At 36.0% G+C, this 22,633-nt stretch overlaps 1 protein-coding gene across 3 annotated transcripts in view; it reads left to right on the plus strand.

Moving 5' to 3' along the window:
• The window catches only part of LCA5 (lebercilin LCA5), a 58,586-nt gene extending 36,261 nt beyond the window's left edge, over positions 1 to 22,325 (plus strand). For all 3 annotated transcript variants that reach the window (XM_082729630.1, XM_082729629.1, XM_082729631.1), the window contains exons 4-8: positions 13,285 to 13,422; positions 14,361 to 14,457; positions 15,147 to 15,289; positions 17,794 to 17,926; positions 19,578 to 22,325. In XM_082729630.1, the coding sequence (XP_082585756.1) occupies positions 13,285 to 13,422; positions 14,361 to 14,457; positions 15,147 to 15,289; positions 17,794 to 17,926; positions 19,578 to 20,440 (1,374 nt within the window). In that variant the 3' untranslated portion in view covers positions 20,441 to 22,325. The remainder of the gene's footprint in view (positions 1 to 13,284; positions 13,423 to 14,360; positions 14,458 to 15,146; positions 15,290 to 17,793; positions 17,927 to 19,577) is intronic.
• Positions 22,326 to 22,633: the final 308 nt, after the last annotated feature.

Consider the following 22,633-nt stretch of genomic DNA (forward strand, 5'->3'; position numbering starts at 1 on the left):
TTATTCCATCCCCCAACACAGTTCCTCTCCAGCAACCCTCAGTTTATTTCTCATAGTTAAGAGTCTTTTATGGTTTGCCTCCCTCTCTTTTTATCTTATTTTTCCTTCCTTTCCCCTGTATTCATCTCTCTTGTTTTTAAATTACACATATGAGTAAAAACATATGGTATTTGTCTTCCTTTATCTGATTTATTTCACTTAGCATAATATCCTCCAGTTCTATCCACATTGTTGCAAATGGCAAGACTTCATTCCTTTTGATGGCTGAGAAAAATACTCCATTGTGTGTGTGTGTGTGTGTGTGTGTGTGTGTGTATGTGTGTACACCACATCCTCTTTATCCATTCATATGTCAGTGGACATCTGGGCTTTTCCCATATTTTGGCTGTTGTGGATATTGCTGCTATAAACATTGAGGTGCAGGTGCCCCTTTGAATCACTATTTTTGTATCCTTTGGATAAATACCTGGTACTGTAGTTGCTGTGATGTAGAGTAGTTCTATTTTTAACTTTTTGAGGAACCGCCACACTGTTTTCTAGAGTGGCTGTACCAGTTTCCATTCTCACCAACAGTGTAAGAGGGTTCCCCTTTGTCAAGAGGATTGTTCTGAGTCATAGTTTATAGATCTCCATTTCTTTATGATAAATTATTAGAGCTTTATTCGTTTCCTTCAGTGGTGTCATATTTGATTTCTTGTAATCTTTGATTCTTACATTGGTATTCCACATTTGAGTTAGTAGTCTCTTCTAGACTTTGCAGGTTCACGTTGTCAGAGACAGTTCTTCACCATTTAGCTTGGCTTGAGTTTCTACTGGGAATGTCCTTAGGCAGATGGGGCCTGCTAAGAGCGTCTGGTTTGGGGCAAGGCAACTGTTTGCTCTCTGAGTCAGGGCTGGTGGGACATGCTACTGGCTGAGAACAGCTGCTAGGACTGCTGGCTTGATTCCCCGCCCAAGTGAGGTTGTAGGATGGGCTCTGCTATTGCCTAGACTCTCTGATCAGGCTTCTTAGATAGTGGGGCTTGAGTATTATAGTCAGTATCAGGTGGGGCATCAGGACAGGACCCAGGGCCTGCACAGCTCATTGTTTGTTTGGGGACCCAACTAAAGCAAGAGTGTGTATCAGATATCCTGTTCTGGTGAAGCCACTGGGTTTGCTCTGCAGGCAAGGAAGGTCCCAGGCTGTTTAGGTACTACTGTAAGCACGGCTGTGGGATGTGTTACACAGCTTCGCATGTGGTCTGGGAAGTTTCCCTGGTCAGGAGGCCTGAAGGCTATATTCAGCAATAGGGGCAGCTATGAATTAGTTCCCTGTCCAGGCACAGCAGGAGAAGCAGCTCCAAGGCCACTAATGCTCTTGGTTTATGGTCATGAGTCAACCTGACCTCCGCCAAAGTCTCCTGGCTGAACAGGGCCATTAGCTTTGTCTACAGGTCATCAGCTCTGCTTACCCACCTCTCACCTTGAGAATTACTTAGTTACTATGCATCCTCCAGCTGTTCTTGCCAACTCTTACTGGCGGATGAGACTATGGACTATGTTCTGCAAGAAGAGGGGTGTGACTAAGGATTCTACTTGGGCAGGATTAGGAGGGCCCTTTCTAGACAACTGCTAAATTTTCCGGAGCAGGCTTTCTGGTCTCAAGAGGCTGGGAACCACAATATGCAATAGGGTAGGACTGTGACCAGCTCTGCTGGTCTTGGGAAGACCAAACCCCAGGGCTGGCAAAATTCTTCATTTGGGGATCCAAAGTGGGCAGACTTGCACCCCACTGAGTTTCCTAGTCAGACTCCACCCTAGACTTGATCTACAGATCAAGTACAGATCAAGCTGCTTGGGGTTACTACTCGGGCTGTGCAGATAGGAATTTGGTCTGCCAAGATCTTAGTGCTGGTTGTTAGAAGTCTTTCTCCATTTCTTTCACAGTTAGAGTCCCAGTGCGTGAGTCCTGTAGTTTCCTGTGGTCCTTGTGAAGTAAAACCAGAGTAAGGGCTCCTACAAAGCAGCCCACAATTCTGTAGGGCTCTCCCTCTGGGCTCTATTTTCCCACTGGAGGAACTAGAGGCATAGGGGAAGGGCAGTGGTATCAAAGTGTAGCTGTTCCTCTCACCCTTCTAATGCAATCTCTCTTGGTCTCTGGTGCAGGGGTTGCTTCAGCCTCACTCCTGTTCTAGAATTGTCTTAATGGTGTCTTGTCCTTGAGTAGTTGTTAGTTGTTTTTATAAGAGGGAGTGATGTGAGGAATGATGTATGTCATTATTTTGGTAACATCACTTTCTCCTGCCTTATCCCCCCCCCATTTTATTTTATTTCTTTTCAGTGTTCCAAAATTCATTGTTTATGCACCATACCAGTGCTCCATACAATACATGCCCTCCATAATACCCACCACCAGGCTTACCCATTCCCCCGCTTTCATCCCCTCCAGAACTCTGTTTGTTTCTTAGAGTCCTCAGTCTCTCATGGTTTGTCTCCCCCTCCAATTTCCCCCATCTCACTTCTCCTCTCCACCTCCCAATGTCCTCCGTATTATTCCTTATGCTCCACAAGTAAGTGAAACCATGTTATACTTCACTCTCTCTGCTTGACTTATTTCACTCAGCATCATCTCTTCCAGTCCTGTCCATGCTGATATAAAAGTTGGGTATTTGTCCTTTTCTGATGGAGGCATAATACTCCATTGTATATATGGACCATATCTTTTTTATCTATTCGTCTGTTGAAGGGCATCTTGGTTCTTCCACAGTTTGGTGGTAACTGTGGCCATTACTGCTATGAACGTTGGGGTACAGATGGCCCTTCTTTTGACTACATCTGTATCTTTGGGGTAAATACCCAGTAGTGCAATTGCAGGGTCATAGGGTAGCTCTATTTTTAATTTTTTGAGGAATTTCCACACTGTTTTCCAAAGTCTGCCTTATTCTTTTTGAAGGTGATTTACTATTCCATTGTGTAGATATATGATAATATGTTGAATCTCTTCCCTTACTAACACATATATTAGGAACTTGTTTTGGTGCAGAATAAATATACATTATGGCAGTGAAGTTAAGTCTTTGCATGCATATGTAAATATACTAATGGAAAATTCCTGGAAGTGGAAATCAATAAAGCATTTTCAGATCATTTTTGGTTATTTGGGTATGTAAGGAATCTAAAGAATGCTACTGAATTCTAGTTTTTCTTAACAGTAATAAAGTTAAATTCTTTTATTTTAAATATTATAATGTTAAATATTATAAAATGTTTTTAAATTCTTTTATCTTAAAGATATTATTCCTTAAACTAAAAGAATTTAACTTTATTACTACAAGAAAAACTGATTAAATTTACTTTCCTTGTGATTAATATCACTCAAGAAGACTTTAAAATACATGTATTTTTGGAATGGCTGGGTGGCTTAGTCGGTTAAGCTGCTGCCTTCGGCTCAGGTTATGATCCCAGGGTTCTGGGACCGAGTTCTGCATCAGGCTCCTTGCTTAGCGGGGAGTCTGCTTCTCTCTCTGCCACTGCCTGCCGCTCTGCCTGTGTTTGCTCTCGCTCTCTCTGACAAGTAAATCAAATAAATAAATAAATAAATAAAATCTTTAAAAAAAAATACATGCATTTTCATGAACGCATCTTTAATATGGAAGCAGTGATGACTTTTGCTAACTTGTCAAAAATTATTGGCTCACAGTTTAAGACCAAATAAAAAAATTACTTAGTTTCTATTTAATTATGCTGTCAACTAATACTACTTCCCAAGGTGTTGAGTTCCTAATGAAATGGAATTGTATATATGCATACAGATACTCAGCCTAGGTTCAATTTCTGGGCTAGCTTTGTGATTTTCAATACCACTTAGATTATCTGAACTCAAGTTTTCAGTCTGTAAATGCTTGCAGGTGGTGTGATAAACAGTGTTAGAGAAAAGTTCAGGATGGTTCTAGTTCAGTGCCTGATACTTTTTAGGCACCTGTTATATAACTGAAAAATAAAGTGCACTCAAATTACATTATTTAAAAGTAAATACATCACAGAATAGAAGTATTTGAGACTTCGAAAGGACCATAAATATTGCTTTTGCATTGGTTTTCACAAGAGCTCAATGTACTTCAAGGATTTTATTGTTTTACAAAAATATTTAAAAACTACCAATTTCATCCATTGGGTTTTTCAAATTTTAGCATTTGTTCACAGGCAGCCAGATAAAGGCTGAACTATGCGTGTGGTGACTGGTGAGTTAGGTGCAGAAACTCAGTTGCCCAGCAATCTGATGCAGCCCTGAAACTTCTTGGGAAACTTTCCAGTTCAACTTAAGCATTTAACAGTTCAGGAGGCTAGGACAGAAAGATGTTATCTTTCTTCTCTCAGGCCACATAGAATCACACAGGACCCTAGAACCACATGTCTGGAACTAGAACTGCAGTCTGCTGTCTCTCATTCTGTTGCTCTTTTTTTTCTATTACCATTTAGTAAAATCCTTGTAATTTTATCACATTTCTAAAACTGAGTAGTATGATATTCTTTCTTGTAATAATATATTTGAGTTTTTTCATAGTTTTATGGTGGCATGAATTAAAATATTAAAATTAACTTTGGCTATTTTATCAGTATCTTCTGATAAGATGGATAAGATGATGCCCACAATGGAGAAGAAAGAACTTGTTTTTTTTTTTCAAAATCTGTCATATCATGCTGATTCTTTATATGCAGTTTATTGAGCAGGAATCACTTCTGAAATGTGTTTTATTTTTGGTACTAGCTGTGCTAAATACTGTGGGGTAAAATCTAGTTACATGTTTGAAGACAAAAACTTGAGAGTGAGCAAAGGCTTGTTGTAAACACTTTAAAACAAAACAGCAGAGTTTTCATTAGAGTAATAAGACCAAAGCCCACTGTTTCTAATGCACAGAGAAAGTATAACTATTAGATTCCAAGCTTGTTCTTATCTTGTCCTGCTCAAAGCAGATGAAGAAATAATAAGAGATAGATAACTTATTTAAATGAGCTCAGGCTCCACATTCTAATGAATTATCCCCTAGAGGACTTATGAATGTGATTTCACAGGCTTTGTCAGTGTACACTGGGGAGTTGGGGAAAACTAGGGCCGGATAAGAAAAGTGAGAAAAAGGAAGTACCAATGTTTTCAAAAGTAGGCAGAGGTAAATATTAGATACTATTAATCAGTAAACTTAATGCCAATCTCTACCAAATTTTTGAATGTTTTGGGACATATTTCTCAGAACTATGCTTACTTTTTTCCTCATAAGATTACAAGTACAACAAAGTATACTATACCTATTAATTTTTCTCTGTACAAAGTGCAGTTAAAGTATATGCTAGTAGATATATTTTCATGTATAGTAGATAGTGTATATAGTAGATATGGGAAATCTTTCTTGTGTGTGTGTGTTTTTAGATTTTATTTATTTATTTGACAGACAGAGATCACAAGTGGGCGGAGAGGCAGGCAGAGAGAGAGAGGAGGAAGCAGGCTGCCCACGGAGCCAAAGGCAGAGACTTTAAGCCACCCAGGTGCCCCCTTGTTTGTGGTTTTTTTTTTTAAAGATTTTATTTATTTATTTGATAGGCAGAGATCTCAAGTAGACAGAGAGAGAGAGGAGGAAGCAGGCTCCCCGCTGAGCAGAGAGCCCGACGCGGGGCTTGATCCCAGGTCCCCGAGATCACAACCCGAGCCGAAGGCAGAAGCTTTAACCCACTGAGCCACCCAGGCGCCCCCCTTGTTTGTGTTTTAATGGAGAAATGACTGGTTGAAATTATTAGAAAGCTTTACAACTAATTAGATCAGCAACTGAACCCAGAGTGTTCAAATACATAGCTATCAGTTTTGAGAGAATATTTCTAGGTGGGTGCTTTGGGGTGCCATCTTAGGCCCTGGCCTTTTGTCAGAATATTTATCAGTGAATTTGACTGGGCTCCTTTTAGAACAAGTATTGTTTCATTTTGTATTTGTAACATTTGACTATCTGGCTAGAATTAATGTTTTTTTTAAAGGAATGAGTGGATAGATGGATCAGTGAAAGAAAGTGGCATTCATGACAGGTTTAGAAATAGGAGGGGCAGCAAATTTCATCTTAACAAGATTAAGATCTCCCCGGGCTCAAAATCTGGCCCAAAACAAGCAAGATAAAATTTAATCTGGTTAACTGTTGAGTCCTCAGTTTTTTCCTATCTATTTTATGGGTACCACACAGGGATACCTGATTTGACAGTAATTCAAGTTTTTAAAAAAAGCATAGCGTTTTACAGTCATATAGCTGCTTAAAAAGTTAACAGAAGGAAAAAAACAGTTAACCAGTTATGCTGCTGCCCAGGCCCTAGGCATTAATAACAACTAATTTTACCAGCCAGATCGCATCTGAAAACAGGCACCATATTTTACGTTAACAAACTGACATGTAGAGATCAAGCACATAACCAGGGGGTGAAAAAATAGGAATATAAGAAACAGTGGAAGAACCATGGAGCCATGAATAAGATTCAAATTAAGGGAAAATGTAATATATTTCAGTATTTAAAGAACTGCTTGGGGGCACCTGGGTGGCTCAGTGGGTTAAGCCTCTGCCTTCAGCTCAGGTCATGATCCCAGGGTCCTGGGATTGAGCCCTACGTCGGACCCTCTGCTCGGCACGGAGCTTGCTTCCCCCTTTCTCTCTGCCTGCCTCTCTGCCTACTTGTGATCTCTGTCTGTCAAATAAATAAATAAAATCTTTGAAAAAAATAAAAGCTGTTTTGTTGGAAAAGGAGAAATAGATATGCTCTTGGATGTTCCTGAAGGCAGTACAAAGATAACATATTTCTGGGAGCAGGTTTCTGCTTATTCATAAGGAAGACCTTTGAAATAATAGGAATTGTCTAATGACAGTGAAATGAAACCCTTTAAATTACTGAACTTTCTGCCACCAGAACTATTTGTACAGAGGCTAAATGATCACCTGCTAGCACTGTTGTAAAAAAAAACAAAACAAAAAACTATGACTATAAGTTGGGCTATGGATCTTCTTTACCCAAGTGTCTAAATCTCAAGGATTGAGTTACAATAACTCAGCAGAGATGAAATCAGCTGACATTTATAGATTTTTCTAAACAAATGCAATATTGTTATGTAAATGTATATTGCTTTATTAATTAATAAGCAGTAAGTGGAGGTAAGATTAGTTATCATTTGGGTTTGCTCGCAAAAGTTGCTAAATTATATAAACCTTTATTTCTTTTAGAGTTACAGTTCTGTGATACTTCCTTTTGGTGAAATATCAGTTAAGTATTTAAATTTTTGTTTAAAGACATTTTGAAATTGACAGTAAAGTAGGGAAAGAAATACCGGTAGTCCTTCCGGCAAAAGATAACCACTATTTATATTTTTTCAGTTCTGTATCTTTACAAATATTTTATTTGTATCTTTAATTTCTAAAAGCACTTTTAATTTTTTTTCTTATGAAATATATTGAACATACAGAAAAGGGAATATTTAAAAGTCATTAATCTACTTACTATTTTGCTACTTTTTCTATAGATCATGTACTTCAGATGTTACTTTAAGGCTTCCTTGTACACTTTTTTCCAAAATATCTCCTTCTCTGCTTTTCTCTCCTCAGAAGTAATTTTTTTTCTGAAGTTGATAGATATATCTCCTTCCTATTTTATTTTCATCGAGTCATATTTTTAGAAATTGTCTTATTTTAAAATAAGTAGCACATGTGCATTACAAAAAAATGAGGAAAATAACAAAAAAAATTCTTACACTGAGATATCACCAATTTTAGCATTTTGGTATATGCCCTGTATGTTTTCTGTGTGTACATATTATGTATATTATATGTGAAGAAACTTGCTTTCTATTATTAGCTTTTAGGAATTTCATTTTAATTGAATAATAATTGAATTTTATTAAATATTCAGATGCTTTTCTTCTATTAAAATGATTTTTTTTCTCATTTAACACAGAAAATTACACTTTTACATTATTATTAAACTACTCTTATCCTTTGCTTTCTTGGTATAGTTGTGATATATTTTTTATACAGTGCTCTATTTCTTTGGCTAATATTTGGGATTTTTACAACATTCACATATAGGAATGGCTTGGGGCGCCTGGGTGGCTCAATGGGTTAAAGCCTCTGCCTTCAGCTCAGGTCATGATCTCAGGGTCCTGGGATTGAGCCCCGCATCCTGCATCGGGCTCTCTGCTCAGCAGGAAGCCTGCTTTCTCCTCTCTCTGCCTGCCTCTCTGCCGACAAGTGATCTCTGTCTGTTAAATAAATAAATAAAATCTTAAAAAAAAAAAAAAAAAGGAATGGCTTATGATTTATTTTTCAGGCTGTCCTTATCCAGTTTTGGTATCAAGATTATAAAAATTCTCAAAGAATGACTTTATCAAATTAGTGTTTTCATTTTCTTTGGATAAGTAGTGGAATTACTGAATCAAATGGTATTTTTGTTTTTAAGTTTTTGAGGAACCTGCATACTGTTTAATACAGTGATTGTACCAATTTACATTTCCATCAGCAGTGTAGTGTATGAGTATACATCCATGCCAACACTTGTTATTTCTTGATTTTTTTTTTAAAGATTTTACTTATTTATTTGACAGACAGAGATCACAAGTAGGCAGAGAGGCAGGCAGAGAGAGAGGAAGGGAAGCAGGCTCCCCGCTAAGCAGAGAGCCCAACGCGGGGCTCGATCCCAGAACCCCGAGATCACAACCCGAGCTAAAGGCAGAGGCTTTAACCCACTGAGCCACCCAGGTGCCCCAATTTCTTGATTTTTTTATGCTAGCCATTCTGACAGGTGTGAGATGATATGTTATTGTGGTTTTGGTTTGCATTTCCCTTAAGATAAAGGATTTTGAGGATCTTTTTGTGGGTCTGTTGACCATCTGTTTATTTTCTGGAAAAATGTTAGGGTTCTCTGTATATTTTAATCAGATTGTTTTTGTGGTGTTGGATTTTATATCTTTATATGCTTTGGATATTAACCCCTTACCAGATACATTACTTGTAAATATCATCTCCCATTTATTAGGTAACCCTTTCATTTTGTTGCTTTCCTTCTCTGTGTAAGAATTTTTTATTTTGGTATAGTCACAATAGTTTATTTTTGCTTTTGTTTCCTCTGAGAGACATCTAGAAAAATGTTGGAACAATCAGTGTGAGATTACTACCTATGTTATCTTATAGGAGTTGTATGGTTTCAAGTCTCATATTTAGATCTTTAATCCATTATGACTTTATTTTTGTGTGTGGCATAAGAAAATGGTCCAGTTTTCCCAGCACTATTTTTTGACAGACTGTCTTTTCCCCATTCTACACTCTGGACTCCTTTATTGTAGGTTAATTGGCCAAGTAAGTGTGGGTTTATTTCTCTGCTCTATCCTGTTCCATTGATTTATGTGTCTACTTTTGTACTGGTACATACTATTTTGATTACTACATTTTTCTTACCAATACAGATGCCTTTATTTCGTTGTTTGATTCCTGTGGCTAGGACTTCTATTGCTATGTTGAATAAAGGTGGTGAGAGTGGACCCCTTGCGTTGTTCCTGTTCTTAGAGGAAAAGCTCTCAGTTTTTTCACCATTCAGAATGATGTTAGCTTTGGGTTTATATGGTCTTTATTATGTTGAGGTATGTTCCCTCTTAACTCATTTTGTAGAGGTTGGGTTTTTTTGTTTGTTTGTTTGTTTGTTTGTTTTTTTTAAAAGATTTTATTTATTTATTTGACAGAGATCACAAGTAGGCAGAGAGGCAGGCAGAGAGAGAGAGGAAGGGAAGGCCCCCTGCTGAGCAGAGAGCCCGATGTGGGACTCGATCCCAGGACCCTGAGATCATGACCTGAGCCGAAGGCAGCGGCTTAACCCACTGAGCCACCCAGGCACCCTGGGTTTTTTGTTTTTTAATCATAAATGGATTTTGAATTTTGTCAAATGTTTTTTCTATGTATTGAGATGATCATTTGATTTTTATCCTTGGTTTTGCTGATGTGGTGTATCACATTGGTTGATTTGCAAATATTGCACCACCTTTGCATTACTGGAATAAACTTCACTTGTTTGTGGTGAATCGTCCTTTTAATATGTTGTTAGGTTTGCTAATATTTTATTGGGGATTATTGAGGATTCATTGATGTATTTGGAAGCTTTCTCTCCCAAGAAAGAAAGGACCTAAGTAAATAAATTCAGAAATGACAGAGAAGTAACAAATGATACCACAGAGATACAAAATATTATGAGAGGCTACTATGAAATATTATATGCCCACAAATTGGACAACCTAGAAGAGCTGGATACATTCCTAGAAACGTACAATCTTCTAAAACTGAATCAGGAAGAAATAGAAAATTTGAACAGACTACTAGTAACAAAATTGAATCAGTAATATAAAAACTCTGAACAAACAAAAGTCCATGGCCAGATGAATTCACAGGTGAATTCTACCAGACATTTAAAGGGTTAATACCTATATTCCTCAAACTTCCAAAAAACAGAAGAGGAAGGAAAGCTTCAGATACATTCTACAAGGTCATATTACCTTGATACCAAAACCAGACAAAGGCACTACAAAAACACCCATAGGCCAGTAAAATCCCTAATGAACATAGACACAAAAAATTTCTAAAAAAAAAAATCAGCTAACTTTATTCAATATATTTTAAAAAATTACTCACCATAATCAAGGTGAGTAATTTATTCCAGGATATCAGGGTGGTCCAGTATTAACTGGGGGTGCCTGGGTGGCTCATTGGGTTAAAGCCTCTGCCTTCGGCTCAGGTCATGATCCCAGGGTCCTGGGATCGAGCCCCACATCGGGCTCTTTGCTCAGCAGGGAGTCTGCTTCCTCCTCTCTCTCTGCCTGCTTCTCTGCCTACTTGTGATTTCTGTCAAATAAATAAATAAAATCTTGAAAAAAAATCTGTCAACATGATACACTGCATAAATAAAGTGATAGATAAAAATCATACAATCTGCTCAATAGCTGAGAAAAAGCTTTTGACAAAATTCAACATCCATTCATGATAAAACCTCTCAGCAAAGTAGGTGTAGAGGGAACATAACTCACCATAATAAAGGCCATATGTGACAAACTTAGAACTAACTCTAATCATACTCAGGGAGGGGGAAAGAGCTTTAAGATTAGTAACAAGACAAGGATGTCTTGTTCTTACCACTTTTATATAACATAGTACTTGAAGACCTAGGCATAACAATCAGACAGGAAATAAATGTCATCCAAATTGGTAAGCAAAAAGTTAAATTTGTCACTGTTTGCAGATAACATGCTATCATATGTAGGAAACACTAAAGACTCCACCAGAAATTATTAGAGGTATTAAATGAATTCAGTAAAGTTGCAGAATACAAAATTAATAGCAGAAGTTAGTTTGTTTCTCTACAGTAATAGCAAAGTAGCAGAAAGTGAAATTAAGAAAACAGTTCCATTTACAAATGAACATGAAAAAAAAGAGGGGGCAAACCATAAAACAGACTCTTAACTATAGAAAACAAATTGAGGGTTGCTGAGGGGGCTGGTTTGGGGGTGGGGGGTGGGTTAAATAGGTGATGGGGCCTCGGGAGGGCAGAAAAGATCCATAAAGACAGATCAGACTGATGGTTGCCAGAGGGGAGAGTGGCGGTGAGAGTGGAATAAGAGATACAGGCTTCCAGTTATGGAATGGATAAGTCACAGGAATAAAAGGCACAGCACAGGGAATATAGTCAATGGTATTGTAATAGCGTTGTATGGTGAGATGTTAGTTATAGTTGTGGTGAGCACAGCGTAAGGTATGGAATTGTGGAACTGCGATGTTGTACACTGGAAACTAATATAACATTATGTGTCAACTATAGTAAAAAATTAAAACTTAAAAAAATGCCACCTTATAGAAAATATTTTTTCATATATACTCTCCTTCACCTCTCTGTATTATTTCAAAGTAGATCTTGAATATCCTATTGTATTATTCATAAATATTTCAATTTTATCTCTCTAAAATAGAAAGACTTTAAAAACAAAATGCCATTAACGGATACCAAGAATAACATCTAATAAATAACAACTTTTTAGTATTTTCAAATATCTAGTTAGTGCTCAAGTTTCCAATTGTTGTTTGAACTATTTAAAGACCTTAAGGCATCCCTCGGGTCAGAAGGGTCTACATACCTAACAGTCCTGAGACAATCAGGGGGTTTTAAATGAAATGCATATGAGAAAAAAAATTATACAATTAAAAAAAAGCTCTTGGGCTGGATAGAAAAAGTGTGGTGACAGAGTGGAGGGAGGTGTGTGCTTACCACTTAATGCTTTGGCTGTGCCCATTACCCACTTGGGAATCCTTGAGCTGGGGGATATTTCCTAGAGATTCATCGATGATCTCTTGTCAGACTCCTGGGCATACAGTGGGAAATGGTATTCCTTCAGTTCTCTTTACCTCCTTCTCTTTCTTTTTCCTCCCCTTAGTCACTGTGGTCTCTCCTCAGAGAGAGTGAGGCCCTCCAAGTGCCGCACATGTGGCCGGGCAGGTCCCCGCTTAACATCTTTACCCTCCACCTCTTCTGCCAGAAAGGTCGGATGGGCCTGCCACTACCTCTGCCACCTATACCACCCCTGGCTCCACAGCCTCTGCTGATGTCCAGTCCATCCACTTTCAGGTGCAGAGATGGTTGGTTCTCTCAGGTGTCCTGGTGTGCTGTGCAGAAGTGCTTTTGTTTAGTTATAGATGTTTTGTGGCTCTGATTAGTTGTAAATTGAAAGGTAGGGAAAAAAGAATGACTCATGCTACCATGATGTTGATGCACCTGAAAGAAAACATTTTAACCTAATTTTTTTCACAAACTTTATGAAAAACATTTGAATACTGTGGACATGACTGTTATTTTCATCTAGAAATGTTTTACAAAGTAATCTCTGCACCTTGGATAGTGCTATGTAGTTTTATGCAGCTGTCTTGGTATTATATTTGCCTGAATTATGACTCCCAGAAGCCAGTGTTTCTCATCACATCCTTTGGCTGAATTTGCAACCAACTTAAGTAACTGTTCATATATGCTTCAGGCAAATGCTTAAGAATTTACAAATCATTGTGAAACGCAAAATAAGGAATAATAGGCTAAGTGCCTTACTAAATTGTTGGTAAATCTGTTTTCCAGTTTATGTTCATGAACACAAAGCTCAGCCTGATTTGTAGGTCTTGTACTACTAAAAACATTATTTCAATGCTAAGTGCAGTGTTTTACTCTTCAGTTATTTTCAAGTATTATTTTTATATGTTTCTATACACATCGTAGGAACTATCCAAAAACCTTGAGCTGAGTACTAACAGTTTCCAACGACAGTTGCTTGCTGAAAGGAAAAGGGCATATGAGGCTCATGATGAAAATAAAGTTCTTCAGAAGGAGCTGCAACAACTGTATCACAAATTAAAAGTATGTATTTATTTATTTAATGGATAATAGGTATGTTAACTATATCAAACACTCAGCATTTTAAAACATTTATTCATATTTGTAATTTGGAACAATGTAATTTACAAAATTCTATTCTTTTTTGGTACTTTTAAAGAAAAGTTTTGGTAATATAATCACTATGACAAATGCCAAAAGTGAAATATTGAATCCTAGTAGAATTGATATAACTGAAATAAGTTATGGAATTTTGGAAGGAATTATGGGAACTAGTGTTTTTCTCTGTTGTGTGTTTGAATAATCCAGTGTTCTTCCTCAGATAACCCTAGGATTATTTTAAAAGTTGTTTCAAATAATGCCCTTCATTGTCAGTGTTGAGAGGAAGCATTCACATTATTTAATTTTGTTGAAAGTGTTCTTAATTCTATTCAGAGGTCGTTGATGGGGAAATTTTGTGCAAAATTAAATGCTCATGCATTATCTTACATAGGATTTTCATTTTGTTAATCAAATTCTCAGAAAGAATCATTGCCTCAAAATGATAAAGAACACTGTGTTTTTAAAAAGTCTAATTTTTAATGTGTCAGTAACTCAAAAGCCATGTTTGAAAGATACTAATGAAATTATTTTGGCCTCTGTTGCCAAGTTAGAAGACAGTTGAAGACGCAGCTAGCTCTATTAGGTAGGAATGGGTAGAAAATGAATTTTGCCTTATTTACTCTAATTTTCTTGACTGTCAGTACATATTACACTTTTTAGGGAGAATCATTGCTCTAACCTAGATGTCCTAGAGATATTCCTTTCTGTAGTTCAGTAGTTAAGAAGGGAAACTGAGCTGGTATATATGTATTCTAATTTGGTAAGGAAAATACCAGTTGACAAGGTGAGAATTTTTGTTTTATTGTAAAATGCTACTCTACATCCTTAATTGTATTGTTTTTTGTTTGTTTGTTTTTCAGGAAAAGGAGAGAGAACTGGATATAAAAAACATATATTCTAATCGTCTGCCAAAGTCTTCTCCAAAGAAAGAAAAAGAACTTAGGTCACGAAAAAATGGTATAATAGTTACTATTATTGATAAACATTGTAGCTGTCACTAATAATAAAATCAAATAATTCTAAAGTAGAAGGAAGGGGAAAGAACTTCATTGAAGTAAATTTAAATTTCCTTATAGTTAATTTTCAGAAATCCTCTTTCTCAGTTTTTCCTAAGGTTTAAATTTTTTCTTATAATTTATTTTTGAAACTTTGAAGATAAGTAAGAAGACTCCAGACTGGTGCTTGATTATATTTTAATGAACCTTTATTTATGCATCACTTAGCTTTAACAGTTACATATTTTACTAATCTTATTGCATCTATTTTTTTCTACTTCTAGAATATTTTTTTTAAAGAGTATTTTAAAGTTAATCCCAGCTGTCATTTCATTTCACCCATAAATACTTTGGCATTATTATGCATGTCTTTACTTTTTTTAAACAAAAGTATAAATTTTCATCTTATAAATTGCAGAAAGTTAAAATCAAACTTTGTAAAAGCTTAATAGGGTTTACCTGTCTAAATTGTCCTCAAATTATATAATTGCCAGTAAATCCTAGAAATACAAATGGTAATAGTGAGTAGTCATAGAGCTAAGCAAAACGTGCATTATCTCATGTAGATGGTGAACATATACCAGTTAAATTCCATATATCTTGGCACTGTTCAGTATGATTAGAAAAATTCTTCCATACTTTTCATGGTAGCTGCATGCCAGAGTGATTTTACAGACCAATGTACAAAAGGAGTACAAACCAATGAGGACTTCGAGCTGGAAGAATTTCCTGTGACACCACAAACAGTTATGTGTTATGAAAACAAATGGGAAGAACCTGAATGTCTTACTTTGGTGAGTTTAGCAACATGATTGGTTACTAAACTCTAGGTTTGAATTTATTCCTAAAAACACAGTATCAAACATTTTAAAAGTTAGCAATGATGCTAGTACTGTATCTGTGTAAATATGCAAGTAGCCTTCTAGAGAGAGTATTTTATTAAATTCCTTTGGGTTGATTCTTAGTTTTCATTGCATCTTCCAGATACATCAAGAAGGTTAGTTATACCTTCTGGGTTGGAGATAGAAGTTTTTCTTTTTCTTTCCTTTTTGTAGAGAAAGAAAGAGAGAGTGGTGGGAGAGGGAGAGAGAGAGAATCTTATGCAGGCCCCATGCTCAGTGCAGAGCTGGAAGAAGGGCTTGATCTCACAATCTTGAGATCATGACTGTGCTAAAATCAAGAATCAGGTGCTTAACTGACTGAAGCCACCCAGGTGCCCCAAAGATAGAGGTTTCTTACCTTTTATGTACCCAGATAGTCTCTAAAAACCCTCTTTGTTTTTATACATAATAGAAAATTTTACTAGTTTTCAAATATTTTTTTTAAGATTTGTCTTATGTATTTTTGGGCCTCCTATTATGTGAGAATTTTACAGATTAGCTGAATGTTGATCAAAGTATTGCAGTGGACTCTGACTTTATTTAGATCATTCAAATTAGAGTGCAATTCAGGGGAGTCTGTGTTTGGGCCTTCATTTAAAAGGACTTATAAATACAACACCAGATGTTCTTTTTTCTAAGAGGGTTCTATATTTTAAATTCCAAAGAAAACAATATATTGGGGATCAGCATATTTCATATATTCCTGGGTTTTTGTGTCTTAGAGTTTTCCCAGTGGCCCTGAGATTTTTTTCTTGTGGTATAAAACAGAAAGGATGGGCTGATTTAGTTCCTGGGTAGCTGTACCTGCTGAGTGTCTTTCTTCTTATATTTTCACTATCATTGAAACTAAATCATGTTGTCTCTTTGAAAAGGGTAAAGTGTACAAAAGCAAAGTCATTCTTAACTTTAAAAGGATTAAAAAAATAGTCTTTGTAAGATTCAGCATGAGGAGCAGCAACCTTATACAGTGAAAAGAGCAAAAGAGCCTAGGAGTTAGAACCAGAATTTAATTAAAAAGGCAGTGTTAACATTTTAGTTGTGTGACTTTCTGGAGCCTCAATTTCCTAATCTATAAAACAGGGATGGTTTACCCATCAGCTTGTGGTAGTAACTAATCACAAAGTTTGTAAAGCTCTTCAGACTGATCCTGCCACTGAAGGGTCTTCGCAAAAGGGAGCATTGTTCAAGTGCAAGCTAATTTGCTATTGGAAAGAGATCCAGAATTCAGTGGCTCAAGAAATACATGAGTTTTCTTTCTTTTCGAATAGAGTGAAGGTCAGTGGGTAGTCCATTATAGGTAGATAGCTTTGTTCCTTGGTAGTCATCCTCTTACTGTTCTTTCATCTGAAAGAGTGTAGTCTTCCTCTGTATGGTTGGAATTGGCTCAACACCTTTGTGAGAAGGAGAAACATGGAAGTGGAGGGCAAGCAGGTTTTATTTTTATAAATGTGATCAGAAGTTGCCTACATGCTTTCACTCAAATCCCTTTGGTCCTGTTTACTGCAAGTGAGACTAGCAGATGTAGTCTACAGTTGAGCCGCCTTATACCCTGCTAAAACTCAAGGGATTCCTAACTAAAAGGAAGAAGAGGAAAATTGATACTAGGGGACAACACTCTGCTTACTAATAATAGGTATTTTACTTTTAAATTACCTTATTATACCCACGCATGAAAGGGACCATAAAAAACAAGTAATTTTAAGTTTATATTTTTATTTGATTTAAATCTTTTTTTTTTTTTAAAGATCTTATTTATTTATTTGGCAGACAGAGATTACAAGTAGGCAGAGAGGCAGGCAGAGAGGAGGAAGCAGGCTCCCTGCTGAGCAGAGAGCCCGATGCGGGACTCGATCCCAGGACCCTGAGATCATGACCTGAGCCGAAGGCAGCGGCTTAACCCACTGAGCCACCCAGGCGCCCCAATTTTTATTTGATCTAAATATTATAAAATTTACTGGAGGCTTTGGACACAGTCTTAAGTATAAACTCGAAAGATTCAATGCAGTTGTTACTGCCTGTGTTATAATTCAGCAGACCTTCCAACGTGGCCTCCATAATTGGCTAATAACCTTTCCTGGTTAACTGAATTAATCAGATTTTGTTGTGAAACATACAAAGCAAGGATACTTCCGAAACATGTCTCTTCAGAATTTTTTGTGGGTTATTGGCTTTAATTCCATGATACTGGTTCTGATATATGTTATACTTTAAAAAAAATTTTTTAAATAATCTTGTGTGCTTCTAAAGCATCTTTCAAAGGGTGGTAACTTGTGACTTACTCCTTTATTAAATTAAAATTGGCTTTAATTTCCAACTTACTTGGTGTCATATTTAATATGAGATGACTCTGATATTTAAATAGCTTTTTCCCCTTTTGACATGTGAACTTGCATTTTTTAAAAAAATATATGTAATAGGACCTGGAACTGCAAGAGAGAGTGGAACATGAAGAAGCAAGGATTCTAACCCCATCTGTGAAAACAGAAGAAAAATTTGTTAAAGATCAAGGACTCCGTGTTGTAAATCAGGAAGTTGAAAAGCTGGAGAATGGTAAGAAAATTTGTTTAATGAAGTAATGAGTCAGCATCCTTTGGGAAAGAAAGGGTTAGCATCCCCTGATACTTTCCAGCTGAACAGTAAATTGGTTATACAGAATAAAAAAAGGTTGATACAGTGTAGGACATGGTCTATTAGGAATCACAAACATTTGAATAAAGTTACTAAGGAAAGAAAAATGCAACTGTTAAGTTGCTGTTTGGAATTAGGGAAAAAGGACAAGTTACGTTCAGAAAATTCAGATGAAGTAGAATTCAGATAAAAGAGGAAATTTTTGTGTGTTTGTTAACTAAAGCTTGATGAAGAGATAACTGAAAGACAATGCAGTCCATTGGCTTGACCTTGAGACTCTAATCTGTAGCCCAAACATTAAAATCAGTGAATTGTGAGGTCCAGAATATATTCCTGTAGGTATTCTTTCATTTTGGTGTGAAAGTTTAGTGAACCAACTCACATAGTTTCAGATACTGAAAATGAAGTTCAGGAATAAATTCATTTCCATCTGGATTAAAAAGTCTTAAAGGTATGGGCAAGAGGGATCCCTGACTCTAATCCTCTGCACATATTTCATTATAGAAGCTTCTTGCAGAGAAATCCTTTTCTTCCCTTTAAATTATGACTTAATTGTTGCTTAAATTAGTGAATGTATATTTGTGTGTGTGTGTACTTAACACAGTTGAAATAGAAGATTTATTTATATTACTATTGGCTAAGGCACAAAGGGAGATGCTTTCATAGTATTAAAACATAGACTAGAAAGGTATTATGGTCAGTTGGGTTTAAGAAGACTGGCCCCTTCTTTTCATCTCTATTTTTTCCCCCTGGAGTTTGTATGAATTAAGGACCTCAAACATCAGTGAGAATGTATGCCATTTACTAAAGTTACTCAGAGTAAGTGGTATTTCTCATGCCCATACCTTAAAATACTTGCATGTGTATTTTTCCAAAATAAGGACATTTTCTTAAATCATTCCAGTATAATTTTTAACTTCAGAAAATTTAACTGTGATACATTTCTCTAATCTGCTGTCCATAGTACAGTTTTATTAGTTGACATAATATTGTCCTTTATAGCATTTTCTTCTCGCCAGAATATGATGATGAATTGCATTTAGTTCTCCTGTCTCTTTAGTTTTCTCTAGATATTTTGTGAGGTCAACATTTTTGATGAATAAAGACCTATTTTTTAAAAATAGAATGTTCATTTGAGGTTTATCTGAAGTGTTCTCTTAATTAGACTCAATTTAATTTATCTTTAGTCAGAATACCAAATAAGGGATATTGTATCTTTTTTAGGGTATGACGTGCAGAGGTTCAATTTAAGTTTAAAATAAACTCCCATCTATCCATCACCTTTCATTCAGTGTATAGCACGATATTAAGTATAAAAAATAGAGAACCTTCTTCCTTACCTCTACACTGAAGAACAAAATTTCTTCCATAAATGTGAATTTTAAATTCAATACACATTAAGTACATTCTTTCTGAATTCCAGAATATCAAGTGTAGCAATGAAATTTATGGTGTTCATTCTCACTATACTGATAACTAAATTAGACTGTTTTGTAAAAGATGACAATTGAGTTTTCCTACTTAAAAATATTAACTGCTGTAAAATCCCATTTTTAAAAATTTGATTTTACAGAGTGGGAAGGAGAAGAACTTGTTAAAAAGCAAAAAGACAAAATATCTTTGTTAGAGAGAGAAGAAAAGCCCGCATTGGAAACTGGAAGATACCAAATGGAAATATGTCAAATTCAAAATATAGATAAATTAGAGGAAGAGGAAGAAGAAAGGCTGAAGAGAGAAATGCTACTTGCTAAACTGAATGAAATCAGCAGAGAACTCCAAGATTCTCAGAATATAAAATGTCCTCCTCTGCCATTGCTGCCTGATTCGGAATCAAAACTGCATTCCCCAGAGAGAAGCCCCAAAACATACATGTTCTCAGAATCCTCAGAGAGAGTATTTAATGGGCATCATCTGCAAGAGATCAGCGTTTTCACTACAAAAGGAGATGGTCAGAATCCAGGAAATACTAGAAGCCCAGTCTCCCCAAGTGAGCTTGCATTTGGCAGCTATGTGCCTTCGTTTGCAAAAACATCAGGGAAGTCAAATTCATTTAGCCAAAAGAGTGGCCTTTTGGATGTCCAAAGAAACAGTATAGAGAAACTTGGTAAAGACAGTGTAGATTTAATTACAAGAAGAGAGAAAAAAGCTAATCTGATGGAACAGCTATTTGGTGCCAGTGGCAGCAGCACCATCTCCTCTAAAAGCAGTGACCCGAATTCTCTGGCTGCCAGCAAAGGAGACTTTGATCCTCTAAATTTTCTCTCAGGGGATAAGAGCAGCAGGGATAGAGAACATGAGGAAGATGACGACTTTTTCCTCAGTGAAGGAAGAAGTTTTAATCCAAATAGACACCGATTAAAACATGCAAACAGTAAACCAGCAGTAAAAGCAGTGGAATCTGTAGAAGATGAAATTGAAGAGGTAGCCCTGAGATGACTGACTGCAGTATACAGTTTTCCAGTTGTAAATATTAAAATATTTTAATACAATATTTATTATAAACCTTTAGAATTTTTAATATTAAAAAGTCCTTATTAAGGAATGATTTTTAGTCGACAAATACAGTGTAAATGAAAAGAAGTAGATCATATCACACCACCTAGCTAGTCTGCAAAGAATGAAGGAGACTCTTGAATGAAACCAAAAAGAGAGATATATCTTACTTGGTTTTGGCTTTTTTATTTACAAATAGGTTTTACCTCTTAATCAGCTCTATAGGAAGTTTTACTCCATTGGAGTTCATATTTATTTCCTGTTTTTAATCCCTATTTATTTATTTACTTTTTTTTGGTCATGTCCTCACTGAGCTAATTATAGTCTTGTCAAGTGGAAATTAAAAGTGGGAGGCTCTGGGTTGGGAAGCATAGCTCCCAGATGGTGGAGCCCTGGTGCTACTTAGGAGGCCTGTGCTCTGTGGACAGGAAAGGGGTACCTTACGTAGCATAGTTGAGCTACACGTAAGTGGAAGCAGTGACAACAACATAGGGATTTCCCACTTAAGAGAACTTTGCTAACACAGGTTGAATTCAAAAGACATTTGTCTGTTTGCATGGATAATTCCCCTTTCATGGCTCCTAGCAGCTTGGGTACAGAATAATCAGTACGTCTTTTCCTCCCCCTCTTACACTCTGTATCTCAGTGACTAGGTATGAGATTTCATACCCAAATACAGGAAATTAAATTTTATCCTAATATAAAAAGATTTTTTTTCAACACAATTATGTTTCCAGAGTAATCCAACTTGGAAAATTTAATATATATTTTTAAGGTTTGAACTTACTATCAAAACCAATGATAATGATATTGTAATACTATTGGACTTATAGGACTGATTTTAAAGCAACCTTTGGTTACAAATGTTTTAGAGATGGGACTTCTGTCTTGCTGAGTAGAGCAGATATTTTTATGTTGAAATGCATGCGTTGGTCTTCTGTTGTTTGTAGCTTACTTCAGCTACAAAGGAGTTGATGACCTTGGATTATGTTGGGTATGATTGATCTTTAAGAAGTGGTAATATACCACCAACTGAGAAGAAACACTCTTCAAATGAAGAGTGGTGGAAATTGTTTCAGGGAAAGCATAAAAAAATGTAGGTTGACACTTACAATAAAGTTAGTTCCTGCCCCCTGCTCCAGAAATTAGTATGGTTTCTAATGCCAAGCGTATACACTGATGAGGGGACCAAGTTACTCTTTTGAGTTCTTATGAATGCTTATTATTGAATATAATTTCATAACAATTTGGCAAGACTTACCTGGATAGGTCTCTAATGAAAAGATATGCTATCTGTCATCTTCTAAATTGTGTTACTGTCATTTATTGGGAACTGAATCTCCCCGAAGTGCTAAAGTACATTAAAAAATTGTTTTAGCAAAGAGATTTTTATGTCTGATATAAATAAGCTTTTAGTATGTTGCAAATCATTCTAATATATGTAAACCACAATATTGTAATGCAGTTCTTGATAAAATATTATGTAATGTTAATTTTGTTGATAGCTGCTAACTTTTCTGCCAAAAGTATTCTAATTTTTAGTTTGTTTTAAGTGGCTTTTAAAAAGCCTTCTAGTAAAAGCTTTATATTTAGGTCATTTAATTCGTCTCTTGGTTTTTTCCTACATAATGTTTTCTAGTCTCTTTCACCAGATAAAATAAGACAGAAATATTAAAATTCAACCTAAAATTGATATTAAAATGTACAGAACAGGTTTTTCTTTATGACGAAACCTCAGAGAGTAAATCTTTTTTTTTTCTTTTGTAAATGTCAAGTTAAATTTGTTATTTGTACTCAGAACTCTTAACTAATAAAAACTAAAAACACACTCTGGCTCTTTGTTTGAGTGATACCTTAGGTCATTTAGGAAATTCATGGTAGAATGGTAGAAAGAGGACCTGCATAGTTAATTTTTATTATTCTTTTTTTTTCCTGCCCAGTATTTTTAATTGAAGTAGACGAATTTGCCCTAAATTAGGTTAGACAGTATGCTAGTCTTATCAGATAATTATAGTTTTAATTAATCCTTTCACCCTTAATAGCTATCCTAATGGCATATATTCTCATAATATAAAAAGGTGGGGGTAAGGAGGATTAAATTGAATCATAAAATAAACTTACTTCATGGCTGACTCT

This window comes from Mustela nivalis (genome assembly GCF_964662115.1).
Source record: "Mustela nivalis genome assembly, chromosome: 5".
Taxonomy (NCBI): Eukaryota; Metazoa; Chordata; class Mammalia; order Carnivora; family Mustelidae; genus Mustela; species Mustela nivalis.